General features: G+C 39.7%; 1 protein-coding gene across 4 annotated transcripts in view; it reads left to right on the top strand.

The window, feature by feature from the left end:
• The window catches only part of KIAA0319 (KIAA0319 ortholog), a 142,330-nt gene that overhangs the window by 82,697 nt on the left and 37,961 nt on the right, over positions 1-21,672 (top strand). For all 4 annotated transcript variants that reach the window (XM_043973611.1, XM_043973602.1, XM_043973593.1 and 1 more), the window contains 4 exons: positions 7,959-8,187; positions 13,210-13,333; positions 17,647-17,779; positions 20,071-20,219. In XM_043973611.1, the coding sequence (XP_043829546.1) occupies positions 7,959-8,187; positions 13,210-13,333; positions 17,647-17,779; positions 20,071-20,219 (635 nt within the window). The remainder of the gene's footprint in view (positions 1-7,958; positions 8,188-13,209; positions 13,334-17,646; positions 17,780-20,070; positions 20,220-21,672) is intronic.

The raw sequence follows: 21,672 nt of genomic DNA, 5'->3' as shown, positions 1-21,672 counted from the left end.
CCAAGCATAATAAAGATATAGATATGTCATTTATGAAGATTGCTTTACAAGTGACAAGAGTAGCAATATATTCCTTACATAAATCTTCAATCCAAGAACACAGTCAAAAGAAAGCAGATGAATGGAAAATTAAGGTGGATGTTATAGCAGAGCTATGATATGACCTACCAGCATCATACAAATTTCATAAGAAAAAAATAGTGGACATGGAAGTGGTTTTAATTTGGTTTTCTTTTTAAAGACCCCTCCCCAAATCTGAAACAGCTTAAAACATTTAAAATGAATAAAAATTTTTGTATAAAAAAATAACCACCCCAGAAGTGATCAGGTGGTGACTTTCTCTCTCCCTCCCTCCCCCCACCCCCCTTTCCTCCTCTTTCCTTTCCTCTAGTTCCTCTTCCTTTCCTCTAGTCTTTATAGTAATAACCTCACTGTGTCTACTCATGGAGGACAGGGTCCAGGCTCTTCCCTACCTACCCTTAACAAATTAATTTGTCTTAAATGGTTAGTTTTAGGTATCTTTCATACTTGAGTTTGAAAATTTCTATTCATAACCTATGAATCAATTCCTTAAGTGCCTCTGTGCAAGGCACCATGCTAAATGCCGTGGGAATACTAAGTCAATAGTGACATAGTCCCTGCCCTCAGGGAGCTTCTAGTCTTATAGGACTATAGTACTTCCTCAACAGTGATACAGATGGCAAGATTCATAACCTCCATTCCATACCTTTTTTATATTAATATTTTTTTCTTGGAAATTTTTACATTTTGATGATGAAATCTTGGGAGGTGGCCTTCTTCTTATTCTGTAAACTTAACCGTTTCTAACTCTCGTCAGAATTCATCTACTCATTCCATAAACAATATTACAACTTATTTAGAGATAAAAAAGGAATAACCAATTGTCTTAGAAATGTGTCAGTGATCCTAGTTCTTAGATTCTTAGGTAGAGTACTGGCCCCATCTTATTGACTTAATTTTATAAATGTCTATGTCAACCCCAGTTCTCTGTTTAAGTTCAGTTTCCTTTCAGGCCATTGTCAGCAAAAGTATCATTTGAACATAAGCTTTTCAATCAGTTGATCAACATTTATTTTTATTTTTTTGAATAATATTTTATTTTTCCTAATTACATGTAAAAATAATTTTAAAATTAAAAAATTTTTGAGTGACAAATTCTCTCCCTCTCTCTCTTCCCTCCTGGTAAGCAATTTGATATAGGTTATACATGTGCAATCATGCAAAATATACTTCTGTATTAGTCATATTGTGAAAGAAAACAGTGAACAACAAAAAAAGAACCATGAAAAAAGAATAAAGAAAGTGAAAAAATATTATGCTTTGATCTGTATTCAGACTCTGTCAGTTCTTTCTCTGGAGGTGGATAGCATTTTCCATCATGAGTCCTTTGGAATTGTCTTGGATCACTGAGAATAACTAAGACATTCACAGTTTGATCAACATTAATTAAGCACAGTGCCAGACACTGTGCTAAGCTTAGGGATACAAAAAGAAGCTAAAGATAGTCCCTGTTTTTGAGGAGGTCACAATCTAATGGGGGAAACAACAAACAATTATGTCCAAACTATAAACAGGAAAAATAGGGAATAATGAACATAGAAGACACTAGAATTAAGAGGGTTTGGGAAAGCTTCCTGTAAAAAGATCTGATTTTAGTTGAGCTTTAAAGGAACAAGGGAGGTCAGTATTCAGAACAGAGGAGGGAGAACAGTCCAATTATGTAGGACAGCCAGAGAAAATGCTCTGAGTAGAGATATGAAGCGTCTTGTTTGTGGAACAGCCAGCAGACTGGTGATTGAAGAGTACTTGTTGGGAGTAAGACGTAAGTAGACTGGAGAGGTGCGAGACCAGGCTATAAAGGGCTCTGAATGCCAAATGGAGCACTTTGTATTTGTTCCTGGAGGCTTTTTTTTTTTTTTTTTTTAGTAAGGCAATTGGGGTTAAGCCACTTGCCCAGGGTCACACAGCTAGTAAGTGTTAAGTGTCTGAGGCCGGATTTGAACTCAGATCCTCCTGACTCCAGGGCCGGTGCTCTTTCCACTGCGCCACCTAGCTGCCCCTAGAGGCTTTTTTTTTTAAGCGAGGAAATTGGGGTTAAGTGACTTGCCCAGGGTCACACAGCTAGTAAGTGTTAAATGTCTGAGGCCAGATTTGAATTCAGGTACTCCTGACTCCAGGACCGGTGCTCTATCCGCTGCACCATCTAGCTGCCCCTCCTGGAGGCTTTTGTAAAGTGTATTTGTGATACTGTCAGTGACTGAATGGATGGTTTTGGAAACTTTTTGACAACTCTCAGACCGTCTAGAAAACAGTGTGATGGCCACTGACAATTATTGTGCATGTTTTAATGTCTATTAGTTAGGCCCAGAGTTTGAACCTGAGCCCTAAGCCTGAAATTCTATGGACCTGTAGCAATAGCCTCTGCCTAGAGCCATAATTAGAAATTCTAGCACCTGGGACAAATTCATTTGAGTTGGAGGGAGGAGAGGAGACTGAGACAGTGATATAGCTGGCCCCTGGAAGAGACAGGGTAACAGTGGGTGCACTATGTTGGGAAGGGAACTGTCTCTTCTCCCTCTCAGCACAGCAAGCACAAGTCAAGACATCCCCCTCATGTTGTCATTGGTCCTCTTTGGGAATGAAGGACAAACAACAACTGGAGATAGTGTGGGAAAGGTCCTTCTGGCTCTAAATCTGTGGCCCTGTGATCCCTTCTTTTTGCTGATCTGGGACTCTCTTCCCTCATCCTTTCCTAGGGTCCCACCTTTTTCTACCCAACTCCTGAGGAGGCACGATCTGGAAGAGGGCTTACAGGTGTGGAGATAGTATATTGGTCAGAAGGCCAATTTTATATCCTGCCTCTGCTACTTACTACCTGTGTTTCCTTGGGCAAATCACTTCACCTTGCCAAGCCTCATTTTTCTCAACTCTAAAATGAGAGAATTGGAAGAAATGGTCTCTGACATCCTCTCTAGCTCTAGGTCAATGCTACTATGGTAGGGTATTTGATTTACCCATATAGGTTATGTGTATATACACATGTGTTTGAATGTGGCTGACAGGGAAGCACTGATCTTTGACTCTCAACCACCCTTCTCCTCACAGAGGGACACACATATATATATATATATATATATGTATGTATGTATGTATGTATGTATGTATGTATGTATATGTATATGTGTATGTGTATGTATATGTATATATACACATACACAATACAATGTGTGCATGTATGTATGTATACACATACACATATATATGCACACAGCTATTTATACACATACACAATGTGTATAGAAGCACACATACATACATACATACATACACACACTTTATATATGTATAATTTTTTTTAGGTTCAAGTTGCTTTTTTTGGTTTCTATTTCTCAACCAAGGAGTACCCTAAGCAATATCTAAAGGCTTCATTCTACCAAATCTAGTTACACAAAGTCCATTATCTATATCTATCTATCTATCTATCTATCTATCTATCTATCTATCTATCTATCTATCTATCTATCTATCTATCTAAGAGCAAATAAACCCATTTAATCAAGCTGACCACAAACAGAAATTAGAGAGATGAGAAAATACCAAACAATAAACCAAGTGAATGAACTTTCCCTCTGGGAGTGATATCTCAGCTCAGTGAGAGAATATTCAATATTACCCAAGGGGAAAATTCATTAAAGTCATTAGTGTAGCAACCTAGAAATAGGGACATCCTCAAGGCATTGGTACCTTTACATGTTGACTTCTTCCCAGAGTCTTTCTCCCGGACCACCAGGGGCCTCTCCCTAAAGAGAACCTGGAACAGCATGTGTCCTTTCTCAAAGCAAGAAGCCAGAAAAAGGACTCCTCTCCCAAGCCCTTATCAACTCTTCCCCTCACACAGGCACAGAGCATTGAGTAATTATTCTCTCCACCAATGATGAGTCTCATGTAAACACCTAGGCTTGAGCCCCAGTTTACAGTAAGACCTTTTGATCTAATGTATTCTGAAATAATGTATCACCTGCTTCATTATGCCTTCCCAGATGATATTTGTTTCTGTAGTCCTAACCAGTTTTCACATGAAACTCCTAAAGCTCACTTATTAACTTCCTGAAAGAGATGTGGACCCACACATGGAACACATAAACCTCAGTTTATTGTTTTCATTCTGTTGTCAAGATGTCCTTTTATACTATTTTCCTTCAGTAATGTTGTAATATATGGTAAATGATTGATAGAGCAGAAAAGCTTTGTTGTATGGGCATATGATGTAGTAGAAAGAGCAGTAGGTTTAGAGGATTTGGCTTGGATTCCTAGCCCTGATACTACCTGTGTAACCTTGGACGAGTCTCTTAATATCTCTAGGCTTCACTTCTTCATTGAATTCAAAAGAGAAGTTTATTTATAGGCCTCCCTAATGAATATTGATGCAAAAATCCTAAATAGAATATTAGCAAAGAGATTACAGCAATTTGTCACCAGGATAATACACTGTGACCAGGTGGGATTTATAGCAGGAATGCAGGACTGGTTCAATATTAGGAAAACTATCAACATAATCGACCACATAAAAAACAAAACTAACCAAAATCACATGATTATCTCGATAGATACAGAGGAAGCTTTTTTTTTTTTTAAGTGTGACAATGAGGGTTAAGTGACTTGCCCAGGGTCACACAGCTAGTAAGTGTCAAGTGTCTGAGGTCAAATTTGAACTCAGGTACTCCAGAATCCAGGGCCAGTGTTTATCCACTGGGCCACCTAGCTGCCCCCCCAGAGAAAGCTTTTAGTCTATGTGACTGCGAAGAAATGCCACGCGCCCAGCTGGTGGCGCAATATCTGTAATGGCTCCGTACAGAAGGTAGCTGTCGGTAATAAGACGGTCGAGGAGATTGCCACGCTGATCCAGAAGCTTGCCGACCAGTCGGGCCTGGACGTGATATGCATTCGGAAGCCCTGACACACGTACCACCCCAGTATCCAGGGGCAGTGACACCCAACAGGCCTCCCCAGCTGGGCAGGGAAGGCATCACCTGTGGCCCTGAAGTCAGCCCCAATAAAACCCATTTATTTCTGCAAAAAAAAAAAAAAAAAAGGCAGCAACCATGAAAAAAGTATTTGATGCTGGCTAAGAAATAAAGAGGTGAATCAGTGGAATAGGTTAGGCACACAAAACACAGCACATAAACCCAAAGACTCTAGCCTCTATGATAAGAACTCACTATGTGACAAAGACTGCTGGGAAAACTGGAAAACAGTATGGTAGAAACTAGGCATGGACCAACATCTTACACTGTACACCAAAGTAAAGTCAAAATAGTTACAAGATCTAGACATAAAGGGTGATACCATAGGCAAATTACAAAAGGAAGGAATAGTTTACTTGTCAGATCTATGGAGGGGGGAGGAATTTATGACCAAAGATGAGATAGAGAACATTGTAAAATGCAAAGTGGATCATTTTGACTACTTTAATTAAAAAGGTTTTGCACAAACAAAACCAATGCAAGCAAAATTAGAAAGCAGAAAGCTATGAAACTTTTTTTTTTGGACAGGGCAATGAGAGTTAAGTGACTTGCCCAGGGTCACATAGCTAGTATGTGTCAAGTGTCGGAGGCTGGATTTGAACTCAGGTCCTCCTGAATCCAGGGTTGGTGCTTTATCCACTACGCACCTAGCTATCCTTTGGGAAACAATATTTACAGACAGTGCTTCTGATAAAGGCCTAATTTCTAAAATATATAGAGAACTGAATCAAACATAACAGAATACAAGTCATTCCCCAGTTACAAAAAGTTTTCAGATGAAGAAATTAAAGCAATCTACAGCCATGTGAAAAAAATGTTCTCAATCACTACTGATTAAAGGAAGGCAAATTAAAACTACTCTTAGGGGCAGCTAGGTGGCACAGTGGATAGAGCACTGGCCCTGGAGTCAGGAGGACTTGACTTCAAATCCAGCCTCAGACGCTTAACACTTACTAGCTGTGTGACCCTGGGCAAGTCACTTAACCCCAATTGCCTCACCAAAAAACCAAAACAAACAACCAAAACCTCTACTCTTAGGTACCACCTCACACCTACAAGATTGTCTAATATGACAAAAAAGGGAAAATGATAAATGTTGAACATGTGGAAAAATTGGAACACTAATGCATTGTTGGTGGAGCTGTGAATTGATCCAACCATTCAGGAGAGCCATTTGGAATCATGCCCAAAAGTCTTTAAAACTGCAAACCTTTTTTTTTTTTTTGGGCGGGGCAATGAGGGTTGAGTGACTTGCCCAAAGTCACACAGGTAGTAAGTGTCAAGTGTCTGAGTCCAGATTTGAACTCAAGTCCTCCTGAATCCAGGGCCAGTGCTTTATCAACTGCGCCACCTAGCTGCCCCTGTGCAAACCTTCTGACTCAACAATACCACTATTAGGTCTATATCCCAAAGACATCATAAAAAAGGGAAAAGGACCCATATGTACAAAAATATTTAGAGCTGCTTTTTTGTGGTAGCAAAGAATTGGAGATTGAGAGGATGCCCATCAATTGGGGAATAGCTGAACAAGTTGTGGTATATTAATGTAATGGAATGCTATTGTGCTGTAAGAAATGATAAGCAGATGGATTTCAGAAAAACCTGGAAAGACTTACATGAATTGATGCTGAGTGAAATGAGCAGAACTGAGAGAACATTGTACATGGTATCAACAACATTGTGTGATGACCAATTGTGATAGACTTAACTCTTTTTAGCAAATGCCAAAAGACTTATGGTGGAAAATGCTCTCCACATCTAGAGAAAGAACTGTAGAATCTGAATTCAGATTGAAGCATACTATTTTCACTTTTGTTGTTGTTTTGTTATTGTTCTTATTTATTCTTTCTTATATGTTTTTTTTCTTTTTGTTTTGATCCTCCTCTTACAAAATGACTAATGTGGAAATAAGTTTAACATGATTGTAAGGTATGTAGCCTATGTCAGGCTTACTGGCCTCAGGATGGGGGAGGGAAGGGAGGGTGGGAGAAAAATTTGGAACTCAAAAAAAACTTTAAATGTAATTGGAAAAAATTTTAAATAAAATTAAAAAACACACAAAAGAGAAGTTTATAATAGTTTACCTCTATGTTTCCTCCAAACTCTAGATCTGTGATATTAATTCTCTTTGCATAGAGTAGCATGTGAAGACATATACAGCCTGCTATTTTTACAATGGTGATATGTTGGAAATGAAATGCTATTTTGTTCTATAGTAGTCAGTTGTCAAGCAAGGGCCTATTGAGTGCCTATTATTATTATTATTATTATCGTTTGTGGGGCAATGAGGGTTAAGTGACTTGCCCAGGGTCACACAGCTAGTGTCAAGTGTCCGAGGCTGGATTTGAACTCAGGTCCTCCTGAATCCAGGGCTGGTGCTTTATCCACTGCGCCACCTAGCTGCCACCTCCCTCTGTTATTTTTGATGCAAATATTTATTTCTCAATCTGCCGAGATCTAGAACACAGGTCCAAAAAGTATTATTATTTAAATAAAAGACTGTTTGACAGCTCTTTATCTTTCAGAAACACCTTTTCCATTTTTAAGATTAATCACCTCTTCTTCAACCCTATGGAAAGTACTTCTTTACCTTCAAAATATCTTCAGGCTTCCCCCCTCCCCCTTAATCCCATCTTCAAACTCCTTACTTCTTTTACCTCCATATATCTCTAACCGTTATCTGCTAGATAGTCTAACTCTGAAAGCTATAAACTACAAGGCATCTAAGCTTAAAATTTGGTAAGCCAGGAGGTTCTCCTAACAACAATGTAATGGATTTTCTCTCTCTGCCTTTCTCCCTTTTTCCTCTCCTCCCTCCTTCCCCTCTCTCCTTCTATCCTTCCCTTCATCTCTCCCTCCTTCCTTTCCTCCCCCTCTCTCCCTCTCACCTTCCCCCCATTCTCCTTTCCATAGGTTAACAGTAATAGATTCAGATGGAGCTGCCAACTCTACCACTGCCTTACTAATAGTTAACAAGCCTGTGGACCATCCACCTCTTGCCAATGCAGGACCAAACCAGGTGATAACTTTACCACAAAATTTCATCACCCTCAATGGAAACCGGAGCAGCGATGACCACCAGATTGTCAGCTATGAGTGGTCTCTGAGCCAGCACAGTAAAAGTAAAGTAGTAGCCATGCAGGTAAATTCTTTATGGGTTTTGGAAGAATTTGCCTTTGTCTTTCATCAGTTGAATCTGGATTATGTTTTGGGGTGTAGCATGATGAGTTCAGAAATGTCTTTATTCTGATACATTAGAGTTGTTGAAAGAGGCACTGCTAGGGTTATGAATGTATAGGATTTTAGCCTCATCTGCCTCATGAGTGAATAAATGAATGAAAAAGCATTTATTAGGCACTTACTAAGTGATAGTCACTGTGTTAAACAATGGCGATATAAATTTAAGTGAGCAAGATAGTCCCTGCCCTGAAAAAGTTTATCTTCTAACAGGGGAAGACAATGTATATAGGGGAACTTAAGGTAAAAAGCAAGAAGTAGGGCTAGAGCTATATGGAGTTCAGAATTAGTTAACAGTTAACAATTTGATATTTTAATTGAAAAAGTTATTGTGATCTTAGACTAGTCTAAGATAAGATTAAGATAAGCAAAGTGCCTGAGTCATTTGGAATATCATGCACAGTTTTGAACTTGGTACTTGGTTGTTGTTCTTTGTCCTCAAAGAGGACCAAAATGACATCACTATGTTGAGATCGAGGTACAGTGTGTCTGACTGTGGCTGATCAGACCAATACAAGCTCAGAAGGTTCTACCACAGGTCGGGCATAAATATCCCATATGAACATTTGGAGTAGAGAGGTCTCTAAATGTGCACATCTCGCTTTTCTTTTGAGCTACTGCAATTCTGCTTTGCTCCTATAGTATAGCACCTTCTTCAATGCGGGCATGGCATGCTGGGTGGTCCTGGGCTAGTGTTTCCTATGTCTCACAATTGATCCCAAAGTTCTTCAGAAACCTTGAGAATGGTCAATTTTGGACACCACACTTGAGGAAGGCTATTGATAAACTGGAGACTGCAAAGAAGCATTTCTAGGATGGTGAAGGATGATGAGTTCGTGTCATATGGTAATTGGCTGGAACTAGGGAGAAGAAAAGACTTCTAGGAAGTCTAGGAAGTACTAGGAAGGTACCTAATAGTTGTCTTCAATTTTTTGAAGGGTTGTCATGTAGAAGAAGGGTTTTGAACTGCTTGGCTTCAGGGTAAATAAATAGAATTAGTGGATATGTGGTAAAGAGCCTTGATGCAAGAAAAAAAAACAACAAAAAAACCTTCTAAACAATCAGAGCGAGCCAAAGTTGAATGGTTTGCCTCAAGAAGTTATGGTTTTCGGGGAAACTAGGTGGCGCAGTGGATACAGCATTGGCCCTGGAGTCAGGAGGACCTGAATTCAAATCCAGCCTCAGACACTTAACACTTACTAGCTGTGTGACCCTGGGCAAGTCACTTAATCCCAATTGCCTCACCAAAAAAAAAAAAAGTGATGGTTTTCTCCTCAAGCAGAAGCTGAATGACCACTTGTCAGATGTGTTGCAGATGGGATTGTTATTCAGGCACAGGTTGGAATAAGTGGCCTCTGGAGTCCCTTCCAACTCTGAGATTCTGTGGTCCCACCATTGGGACCCTCACATACAAATTTTGACTTCACAGTCCCCAGTGTGCTCTTAGAAGTAGGAATAGCACTTGGGAGCTTGAGACTGTGGCATTTAGAGCTGGATGGGACCCGAAAGTCATCTGATCCAACACACTGTTTTTACAGACTAGGAAACTGAGTCTGGAGAAGTGAAGTGACTTGCCCTTGCCCAAGGGTTACAATAAGAAGAAAGCAGCACAGCTAGGATTCAAATCTGCGTCCTCAGACTTGAAATTAAGCCCACTTTCCACTCCCTGTACCTTGTCACTTCAGTATCATGAATTTGTGACATGGCATGAAAACCTCATCTTTTTTAAGTTTTAAGGAATAGTTTGGAACATTTTTAGGTCTTACCTTGGTTCTATACAGGAGTAGAATAGCCACCCATAGCCTTCCTCATTTTGAGACTGCTTTGTGAGATGAGCTTTCTCGAACTGTGTGCTGTTCTAGGATCTAAACTCTATAGGAAAGAAAGAAGGGAGGGAGGGGACAGAGAGAGAGAGGAAGAAACCACCCAGTTCATTAGGGTGACTGACCCAAGTCCATTCTTTAGGCCCTGGTAGACCTCTTCTACCCTTTTAGACTGAGCCTCTTTGGGAGAGCTGTTGCTCTATTGCTCATCTTCTTCAGTTTGGCCTGAGGCGTCTTGAGTGCTGAAGAATGTTCAGTGAAGGAGTTGTACCTGGATCTTCAGCCAACATAGATGGGAAGAGCAGTTGGACTGGGCCTATTCGCTCTATGCACAGAGAGGGACCATGCTGGAGGTGACACAACCTTGAGAGTATTGAGGTATCAAGTTGAAGCTATTTGAAAGAAGGGAGACTATCAAGAGCTTAGAAAAAAAATCACGGATGTTATTACTGTTGAAAAGGCCTCTTAGAGATTATCAAAAATGATTTATATGCCAATTTTCCTATCTCTTAAAAATCTGAGAATATTTTATGTCCATGTTAAGAGTATCCTCAGTAGGGGCAGCTAGGTGGCGCAGTGGATAGAGCACCGGTCCTGGAGTCAGGAGAACCTGAGTTCAAATCTGGCCTCAGACACTTAACACTTACTAGCTGTGTGACCCTCGGCAAGTCACTTAACCCCAATTGCCTCACTAAAAAAAAAAAAAAAAAGAGTATCCTCAGTAAAGGAATACAAAGGGAACAAGTATGATTGTGAAAATGATATTGTATAATAATCCACATCCTAGCATAGTAGAATGAGTTGGGAGGCAGAGAATTTGGATTCAAATCCTAGTTTCTATGTCTATGACCTTAGACAATCATCCCTTAGCCTTTTTGGCCTCTGTTTGCTCATTTGTAAAAAGAAGGTTTTAGACCATATGTCCTCTGAAGTCTGTTCTAGCTCCTCATCTCTTCCCCTGATCTACCATCTCTGATGGAACACAGTTATGGAGAATATAAGATTGCCCTGTGTATATTGATTTTTGACTATTAAAAAAAACATTTTATTTTGTAGGACAAAATGCCACCACAACAAGATGTCCATATGTTAAAATCAAGTGTACTAAATATAACTGTTCAACAACCTTTGATTATTAACCTCAAGTGAGGTTTAAAACAAGGAGCCTGTCTAAGGTATTTGCTATTACTGCATTCCTTAGAAATAGGGAGGTCCTCCAGATGCTTGTCTTAGTGGATGAGATTGTGCCAATTGTGTCAAGCTCTGATATCATGCAGAGCCTCCAAAATGAGATCAGCAATGACTTAAAATGGAGAAAAAATAACTATTGAGGGGGCAGCTAGATGGCACAGTGGATAAAGCACCAGCCCTGGATTCAGGAGGACTTGAGTTCAAATCTGGCCTCAGACACTTGATTACTAGCTATGTGACCCTGGGCAAGTTACTTAACCCTCATTGCCCCGCAAAACAAAACAAAACACCTCTATTGAGCAGACTATTCTATGCAGTTGTATGGACAACTCATAGAGCTGGTTTGTCAGTGCATTTATCTTGGACAGACATTAGAAACAGACTCTAAATTGGGATTATTGAATCATGTAATGCAACAGTCTCTGAAGAAGTAAAATGAATGGCCCTTTAAATGACAGTGGAGATCTGCATGATGAGGTTGAACAGGTTGTAGTACATTACTAATGAAAAATCTTTAGGAGTAGATAAAAATGTCATTGGAGAGATGCATGACTGGAAGAGCGGGGCGTGTAGCAATACTGAGGGAGGGACAGTTCATGCACATGAACATTCATAATGGTAGACTATCTACAGATAAGAACCCAGCACATTAGGTAGAATTCCTGTGGAATATTCACAGGAGGATATGGCCAAGAGTTATATGGGAAGAGAAGGTAATACGGCTAGGTAGTGATCTGTACTGTTGGAGAGATGGTGGGTCTGTTCAAGCGTTGAAGTGAGCATCAAGGAAGAATATTTTATTGAATTATAGAATGTTACAGATCATCTAGTTGAACCATCCAATTTTACAGAGGAGGGAACTGAGGTTCAGAGAGGTTACACAGATTCAGAAAGATAGAGACCAAGAGTCAAGGTCAGATGCAATCACAAACACAGAAACATATGTATAGAAACAAGGAACCTCTGAGACCCAATGACAGATGGAGAAACAGACTGAGAAATGTAGACATTCAAGGACTAAAATTCAGATGTAGAGAAAGAAGGAAGTATGGACATGACTGAGATATTAACCAAGAAATTAAGAGGAAATAAAATATTACAGTGGAAAGAGTACTAGACTTGGAGATCTAGGTTTCAATTTCAGATGCCAGAATTACCACTAACCAGTTTTGTGACCCTGGGCAAGTCACCATCCCTTTTTTGACCTCAGTTTCTTGATCTATAAAATGAGGAAATTGTACTGGATGATCTTTAAAGTTAGCTGCAAATATCTATACTCTATAAACATCTTGGTTTTGTTTTCAAGAAAGAACTATTTGCAGGGCAAACTCAAGGCAGTTCAGGATGACCTGCCTTAGACACTTACTAGATGTGTGACCCTGGTCAAGTCACTTAGCTTCTCTCCACCTCAGTTTCTTCATCTATAAAAGGGCAATAATAATAGCACATGCTTTATATTGCTGTGAGAATTAAAAGAGATAATATATGAAAAGCACCATGCAGAACTTAAAACATTATATAAATGTTAGTTATTATTAAGGGAAATAAAGAAATTGTAATGGGAGTTAAACATTCAGATAATGTAAATATTTCATAATAATCTGGCATTTAGATGGAAGAAGTAATTGGTGATATTATCAACAGAAGAGATAAATATCTAATAAGCTGAAGATGGACATTTTAATTATTTTAGCTCAAATGAATAAAATGCTGCTTCTAAAAATTTCTGCTGCTTTGGATTTTCATCCCCAGTTCCCTGAACACATACAAGCATTCCTTGCTTGAGCAAAATATCTTTATTAAGTCTGTCAGTTTTGCATAATGTCACATTTTCTCATTAGGTCCCCTATGCATATTTTCTATAATCCCATATTTGTCTTTTCTTTCTTTTTTTTTAATTGTCAAACACCCAGGGAGTGAGGACGCCATACCTCCAGTTGTCTGCAATGCAGGAAGGAGATTATACATTTCAGCTGATGATCACAGATTCATCCAGACAGCAATCCACTGCTGAGGTCACTGTGATTGTCCAGCCTGGTATGTGAGAATGGAAGTATCTTGGGCCTGTTGATTCTGGGCAGAGAGGAATTCATCCTAAACCCCTGAGTTGGCAGTGAATTGAGGCAGCCGACTTTGGGGCCTGAATTAAAAGGAATCTTGCTTTTAGGGGCAGAGTCCCATTATAGTTTTAATTTCTAAGCCTTGCGATGAAACATGACAGTCATCTTCAAGGTCACTCTAGTGTCATATTTCACATATAAAATGAAGAGGTATGACATTTAAAATTTTAAATGTGGTCGCCTTATTTTTGTCCCAAGCTTAGGGAAAATTAGCTGGGGTTTCTAATACATTTGCTACTTATAAATTAGACTCTTTAGCGCCAGTTTTAGGCATTAAGCATTTATTAAAGTATGGTAAAAAGAGAACACCTGGGTCAGAAAGTTAAGACAAGGCCTATCTAGCCTAGAGTTCCCAGCCTGTCTTGGTTCTTCCTCACGTGCTCCTCCATGAGCCTGTTAGAGAGACGAACCGAGAGTGGAGGCTCCCTCTGAGTCCTGAGGAGAGGTGGTCCATACACACTGCTTCAAGCTCATTGGCTAGCATCATGCAAATCCATTGGTTCACTGGACTTGAGGGTGGTCCTGTGTTGAGGTCAGAGTCTACACCCCCTGATATCCAGCATCTCAGGTGGCTGTGGTTTCAATCAAGTCAACTTCAAGTGAGTCAATCAGCAGAGTCAGTCAATCCAATCAATCCAAATCAATTCCCTTGAGCTGGGGCCTTTGGGTGTTCCAAAACCCATTATTTTCTCACAGAGGTTTGATTGGATGGCCTTTAGATCTCTTCTGGCTCAAAATCTAGAATCCTTTGACATGGACACATATATTTTGCTCTTCTGCTTCAGTGACATAAGCACTTTTTAGAAGGGTCTCTATGTCTTGTATCCAGGTGGAAGTAGATTGACTTTATAATTTAGTTTCCTGTTTGTAAGTAGTTCCTGAGAACTGTCACCCTACTGATATTTGGAATTGTCCTTCCTCCTCCATCCTTGACCCCCAAGGTCAGCTGAGAACTTGTCCAATATTCTGTAGGATAATTGTACCTTTGGTATTTTTTAATGAATGGCCTACTGCTGGAGGAAACTGTCTGTGCCACCTGATGTCCTAAGAAAGCATCCAACTAACATGCCTGTAGAAATAAAGCTCCCTCATTCTTGCCCTTGCTACTCTTTGGAAAGAAGAAAATATGAGTGCCATAATGATAACAGCAGCAGCAGCTAGTGTTTACATAGTACTTTGAGTTTTGCAAAGCACTTTATAAATATTATTTCGGTCTTCCATCTTTTGTTTCTCTCCTTATTTCTTTTTATTTTTAATCTTTATTTATTCATTCATTCATTTATTTATTTTTGGTCTTCCATATTTTCTATCTCAGTGTGATAACCCTTTCCCAGTGGAAAGTCTGCATTTCTGTTTTTTTTGTTTTTTCCATTTCTCATTCTCAGTTCATTTCTGTATCTACATATCTCTCTTTGTGTCTCAGTCTGTGATTATATCTGACCTTGACCCTAGGTTTCTGTCTCTCTGAATATGAATACAAAGATTATCTTTATCCTCATAACAACTCTGGGAGGTAGATGATATTATTCTCATTTTTAAAATTTATTTTTTAATTTTATTAAATTTGTTTCTAATTACATATAAAGATTTTTTTGAGTTCCACGTTTTTCTCCCACCCTCTCAAAGCTAGCAAACAATCTGATATAGATTATACATTACAATCATGTTAAATATATTTCCACATCAGTTATCTTGTAAGAGAAGAATCAGAACAAAAGGAAAAAACACAAGAAAGAATAAACAATGACAAAAAAAGCAACAACAAAAGTGAAAATAGTATGCTTCAATCTGCATTCAGACTCCATAGTTCTTTTTCTGAATGTGGAGAGCATTTTTCATCATGAGTCTTTTGGCATTGTCTTGGATCTTTGTATTGCTGAGAAGAGTTAAGTCTATCATAGTTGATCATCACACAGTGTTATTGATACTGTGTACAATGTTTTCTTGGTTCTGCTCATTTCACTCAGCATCAATTCATGTAATTCTTTTCAGGTTTTTCTGACATCCATCTGCTCATCGTTTTGTAAGGAATTAATTGTGATTTTCTTCCCATACTAAATTTGGCCCATACAGAATACAATAGTATTCCATTATATTCATATACCACAACTTCTTTAACTATTCCCCAATTGATGGGCATCCCCTCAAATTCCAATTCCTTGCCACCACAAAAAGAGCAGATATAAATATTTTTGTACATGTGGGTCCCTTTTCCCTTTTTTATGATCTCTTTGGGATATAGACCTAGTAGTGGTATTGCTGGGTTATCCTCATTTTTACAGAGGTTTAGTGACTTCCTCAGTCACACATCTGTTATATTGAGTAGTTGAAGTTTGATTTGAATGTAGATCTGCCTGACTCCAAGTCCAGGACTCTAACCAATGTCAACTGTATGTGAGTTATCCCTGTATTTCTTGAATGCCTCATCTTGTAATGCTCTAAGTGCTTTGTCGACTTAAACGGCATCTGTAACTTTTTCTTCTAGGAGAGAAAGGGGATCTATGCTATAAACACAGAGTTCTTACTTACACTCCTGTTTTCTTGGTGAATCCAAAGGAAAAGACAATTCTAATTTTATAGATAAAAACTAAGATATAGAAAAATTAACATCTGCCAACCATTTCCAGACAGAAAAGGACACAGTCCCACTGCAGTTCAGTACTCACTAGTTCACCTGATGACCAGTTGAACCCTCTAGTACTTACTTGGTGAAAACATATTTTGTATAATGTGTTTGGTTGCTAGTGTGGGCCATTTCAGTAATCTACATAGTACCAAATGTTTGTAGCAGATGTCATCTGTCATCTGAAAACTACTGCAAATATTCTTGACCTACAAGCAACAGCTGGGCATCTTGCTTAGATCTTGGTTATGGTTGTGCAGAAATCACAGCAGGCCCCTCAGAAGGACACTAGGAACTTTTATTCATTTATTTTTTATTTTTTGTTTATTTTTTGTTTTGTTTTTCTAGTGAGGCAATTGGGGTTAAGTGACTTGCCCAAGGTTACACAGCTAGTAAGTGTTAAGTGTCTGAGGACAGATTTGAACTCAGGTACTCCTGACTCCAGGGCTGGTGCTCTATCCACTGCGCCACCTAGCTGCCCCTATTCATTTATTTTAAAATCATTTGAAAATTTAAATTTTTATATAATTTAAATAATTTAAATTAAACTTTAAACATTTATATAAATTCAAAAATGACTTTTGACTCTTCATTGAGTCACTACCTCTACTCTTTTTTTTTTCTTTTTTTTGGGGGGGGTGGGGCAATGAGGGTTAAGTGACTTGCCCAGGGTCACACATCTTCCTAATGATAAAGGTAGATAAAGGTAACCAATTTAGTCAAACATCCAATACAGAAACCTTTTTGGACAATTCATATAATTTTCCATCCTTATAGGATGTTCATAACCTATCTCCCTCCTACCTTTCCAGCCTCCTCACATCTACTTTTTGATCCAGTGACCCTGGCCTTCTGACAAAACATAACACTCCATCTCTCTCTCTCAACTCTGGGCATTTTCTCGAGCTCTCCCTCTTCCACTTTGTGTACTGACTTCCCTAGCTTCCTTTAAGTCCCAGCTAAGATCTCATCTTCTACTGGAAACCTTCCCTAGATAGAATGCTGGGCTTGGAATCAGGCTCATCTTCCTGAGTTCAAACCCAGCCTCAGATACAAGTTGTGTGACCCTGGCTGAGCAAGTTACTTGACTCTCTTTGCCTCAATTTCCTTACCTGTAAAATGAGCTGGAGAAGGAAATAGCAAACTGCTCCATTATCTTTGCCAAGAAAACCACAAATGGGGTCATAAGAGTTGGACATGACTGAAACGACTGAACAACAAAATTCCCCAAACTCTCTTAATTCTAATATCTTCCCTCTGTTAATTATTTCCTGCTTATCCTGCATACAGCTTGCTTTTACATATTTGTTTGTATGTTGTCTCTCCCATTAAATTATAAACCCCTGGAGGGCAGGGACTTTCTTTTTCTTCCTTTTACATCCTCAGCATTTGGCACAGTGTCTGGCTCATACTAGACATTTAATAATGTTGATTGTGATCAATGGGTCTTTGTCATTTTTCACAGGAAACTGTTTCCTGGTGGTTCTGAGGGTCCAATTACTTTGTGAATTGATAAGAATGAGTTCAGACATTTTAAAAAGGAACCTGAACATTGGAAACATAATTTTTAAAGTGTTTATTTTCACATTCTGGTTTTGTTATTTTAGAAAACAACAGTCCCCCAGTAGCTGTGGCTGGCCCAGACAAAGAGCTGATCTTCCCAGTGGAAAGCATGGTCCTTGATGGAAGTAGAAGCACTGATGACCAAGGCATCATTTTCTATCACTGGGAAAATATCAGGTAGCACATTTTAAATGCACTAAAAATTGCCAGGGTCACAAGCAAGACATTTTGTGCCTAGTGGAAAAAAGGAAAAGGGAAAGGGAAAGGGGGGAAGGGGCAAGGTAGGTCACCTGGGGTGTAACCACTTTGCAGGAAGAAGCATGCCCTGGGAGACCTCAAAATTTCTACCCAAGGGGAGTGCTGTTGGTTCCCTCTAAACTTCAGCATCTCTAGGTACTAGCACTAGCTGCCTCATCCTAGTTATAGCTTCACTCAGCAGCAACATATTTCACTCCTTAATTCAGCCCAAGCTGAGGAATTAAGGGGAGGAGGAGATGCTGGTGGAGTCACAGAATGTGGATGAAAATTAGAGGGAAAAGGAGCAGCTAGGTAAATAGAGCACTGAGGAACTGAGTTCAAATCCCATTTCAGATACTTACTAGCTGTGTGACTCTGGGCAAGTCACTTAACACCAATTGCCTCCCAAAAATTAAAAGAAAAAAAGAAAAAGAAAAAGAAAAAAATATAGGGAAGTTCTGATAGAGAGGATTAAGTGAGAGGTAAGCCTTGGTGAGGCATACATCTGATCAGAATAGAGAGAAAGGGAAGAAAGGCATCTATTGGGCAAGTTAAAGAACAGGGGGACCCTCAAACGTATTGGGCAATATGAAATGTACTGTGGTTTGTTGTAGCATACCATTGAAGCCTATGTAATTCACTTATGATTCCAGGCACAAGGAGGAACATGGTGTGATAACCACTGAATTGATTTCAGATCCAGGAAAACCTGGGTCAAAGTCCCACCTCTGACCCATACTGGCTATATGACTAGACCTGTCAAGGTTCTAGGCAGTTCTTTCTGTTTATAAGTTGCAGACAAGGTATGCTAAACTGCTTTAGGAGAGAGAGTTTCTATATTGGGAATTCACAATGCTAGTAGAAATCATGGGTCTAGGGGGCAGCTAGGTGGCACAGTGGATAAAACACCAGCCTTGGATTCAGGAGGACCTGAGTTCAAATCCGGCCTCAGACACTTGACACTTACTAGCTGTGTGACCCTGGGCAAATCACTTAACCCTCATTGCCCCACAAAAAAAAAAAAAAAAGGAAAAAAGAAATCATGGGTCCAGTTGCTATTATTTCATAATAACAACAACTCACCTGAAAATTTTGCAATGTGATTCTTTGTTACAAACCAAGAAAGTACAAAGTATGTTATCCCCATTTTACACAGAAAGTGGCTGAGGCCCAGTGAGATTCAGTGACTTGCTCACAGTCACCCAATTAATAAATAATTTTCAATTAGGATTTGAACCCATATCTCTTTGTTCCAAGACTGGGAGAGAGGGAAACTTCATTGTGGAGTTCTTTATCTTATCCATGCTTGCCCCCAGCTACTCTATAGGGTGAGCTACGGGTCATAAGCTCATTGGGCTATAGGCCACTCAGTTGCTGGTTGTTGTTGTTCACTTGTGTCTGGTTCTTTGTGACCCCACGGTCCATAATACATCAATACTGTCCATGAGATTTTCTTGACAAAGATACTGGAGTGGTTTACTATTTCCTTCTCCAGTGGATTAGACAGAGTTTAAGTGACTTGCCCGGCGGGGTCGCATAGTTAGTGTGTCTGAGGCTGGATTTGAACTCAGGTCTTCCTGACTCAAGGTGCTGCACTCTAACCACCAAACCACCTAGCTGCTGCCTCCAAAAACTGCTGGTAGAGAGGATAAATTGAAGTTCTTCTTGGTGTTTGGTATAACACACTGTACAGACTGATACCATTCTAACCTCAACTTAAAAAGAGAGAACTGTAGAATTTGAAAGCGCAAAGGGGAACTTTTGAGATCATTTAATCCAATGCCCTCTCCCCTTTATAGAAGAGGAGACTGAGGCTCAAAGGGTTTTGAAGTGGCTTACCCAAGATCACAGAGTGGCAAAGCCAGGACTTGTACCCAGGATGTCTGACTCTACATCTTATAGTATTCTCCCTAATTTTCTTATATTTTTTTTAGATGAGAATTCAGGAATAGTATGTGTCTCATTATTCAAAGGGCAGATCAGTTTTATGCACCTTATTCCTAGGAATCCAAAAGAGCCTGAAAAAAGGTCCTTATGAATAAGGAATCTTGCAATGTAGAATTCAAGCCACTGTATTCCTTTCAGTCTAAGCCCATGATGCATTCTCCAGCTAATGTGGATTCCCATTGAAGAATAGGATTGTTAAAAAGCACATAGATGATAATGCCTGGAAGAATCAAAGACCCACCTGGTTATTTCCACCCCTCTCAACTCTTGCTGTTTTCTTCCAGTGGTCCAAGTGCTGTGGAGATGGAAAACATTGACAAAGCTGTAGCCACAGTCACTGGACTGCAGGTTGGCACCTACCACTTCCGATTGACGGTGAAAGACCGCCAGGGCTTGAGCAGCGTGGCCACCCTCTCCGTGGCTGTCAGGGAGGGTAAGCCGAGGTGCTTTTACACCTTTGACCCTACATGTTGTGCTGTCACATGGGAGGTGGGAGGTGCAAAATTCTTTGTTTGTTTGTTTGTTTTTGTAGGGCAATGAGGGTTAAGTGACTTGCTCAGGGTCACACAGCTACTAAGTGTCAAGTATCTGAGGACGGATTTGAAATCAGGTCCTCCTGAATCCAGGGCCAGTGCTTTATCCACTGCACCACCCAGCTGCCCCCTTCTCCATCTAATTCTTATGCTTCCAAGGGAATTTGAAGAAAAAAAGTCCAAACCAAAAAAAACTAAGTTTCAGGCCTTCAGTTCACAGGGAACTTGGTGTTTACTTGCTTGTTATAGGAAGACATTGGTGGAATAACGGACATAGGATCATTAATCTAGAACTGGAAGGGACCTCAGAGATTATCCTGAGTCTGTCATTTTATAGATGAGAGAACTGAGTCCTAGGGAGGCTGAATGCTTTGCCTAAAGTCACACAGATATATGATCTTTTTTTTTAAAAAGAAGGACATGGGGCATCTAGGTGGCACAGTGGATAGAGCACTGGCCCTGAAGTCAGGAAGATCTGAGTTACTAGCTGTGTGACCCTGGGCAAGTCACTTAACCCCATTTGCCACACCCAAAAAAAAAAAGCTGCATATAGGAACTCTTCTGGGGTACAGTTCAAAGTCAATTCATTCTGAGGAAGAAATTAGCCCCATTCTCCTTTTCCTCAGTATTTTAATATCCAAACTTCTAGGGATCAGGGGGATTTGCTGTATCCCTGCTCTTCCTTAGCATTCATTCTGTCTCTTTTCTCTAAGCAGTTTTCCCTTTACCCCTCCTCTGACACACATTTTGGAGTCCAAATTCCCATTTTCACAGGGGCTTACTGACAGTCAGTCAGTGAGTCAGTCAATAAGCATTTATTAAGCACCTACTATGTTCTAGGCACTGTGCTAAGCAGTGGGGATACAAAGACAGGCAAGTGAAGTGTTTATCAGAATTTACTGCTCATTCTGTACACCTTATTTTAGGAGGGCAACAAACAAAGTGAGGGAACAGGAGGACAAAGCCAGGAAAAAAATGCCTGCTGGACTTGGATATAGTTAGCTTAGAAAAGAGAAAACTCAACTGCAGTGTAATGTAATGTAATCATTGTCTTTGGATAGCTGAAGCTAAGGCAGTGGAGCAGGATTACAGAGAGACAGATTTAGGTAGCTAGGTGGTGGAGTGGATAGAGTGCTCAGCCAGGAATCAGGAAGACCAGACATCTACTATCTTTGTGAGCCTGGGCAAGTCAATTCATATCTGCTAGGCTCAGTTTCCTCAACTGTAAAAAATGTGGATAATAAGAACACCTCTCTCTCAGGGTTGTTGTGAGGTTTAGATGAGATAATATTTGTAAGGTGCTTAGCACTGGGTAGGTACAATATAAATGCTAGCTATCATCATCATTACCAC

This window comes from Dromiciops gliroides, chromosome 1, assembly GCF_019393635.1.
Source record: "Dromiciops gliroides isolate mDroGli1 chromosome 1, mDroGli1.pri, whole genome shotgun sequence".
NCBI lineage: Eukaryota > Metazoa > Chordata > Mammalia > Microbiotheria > Microbiotheriidae > Dromiciops > Dromiciops gliroides.
This window is presented reverse-complemented; position numbering and strand designations above follow the sequence as displayed.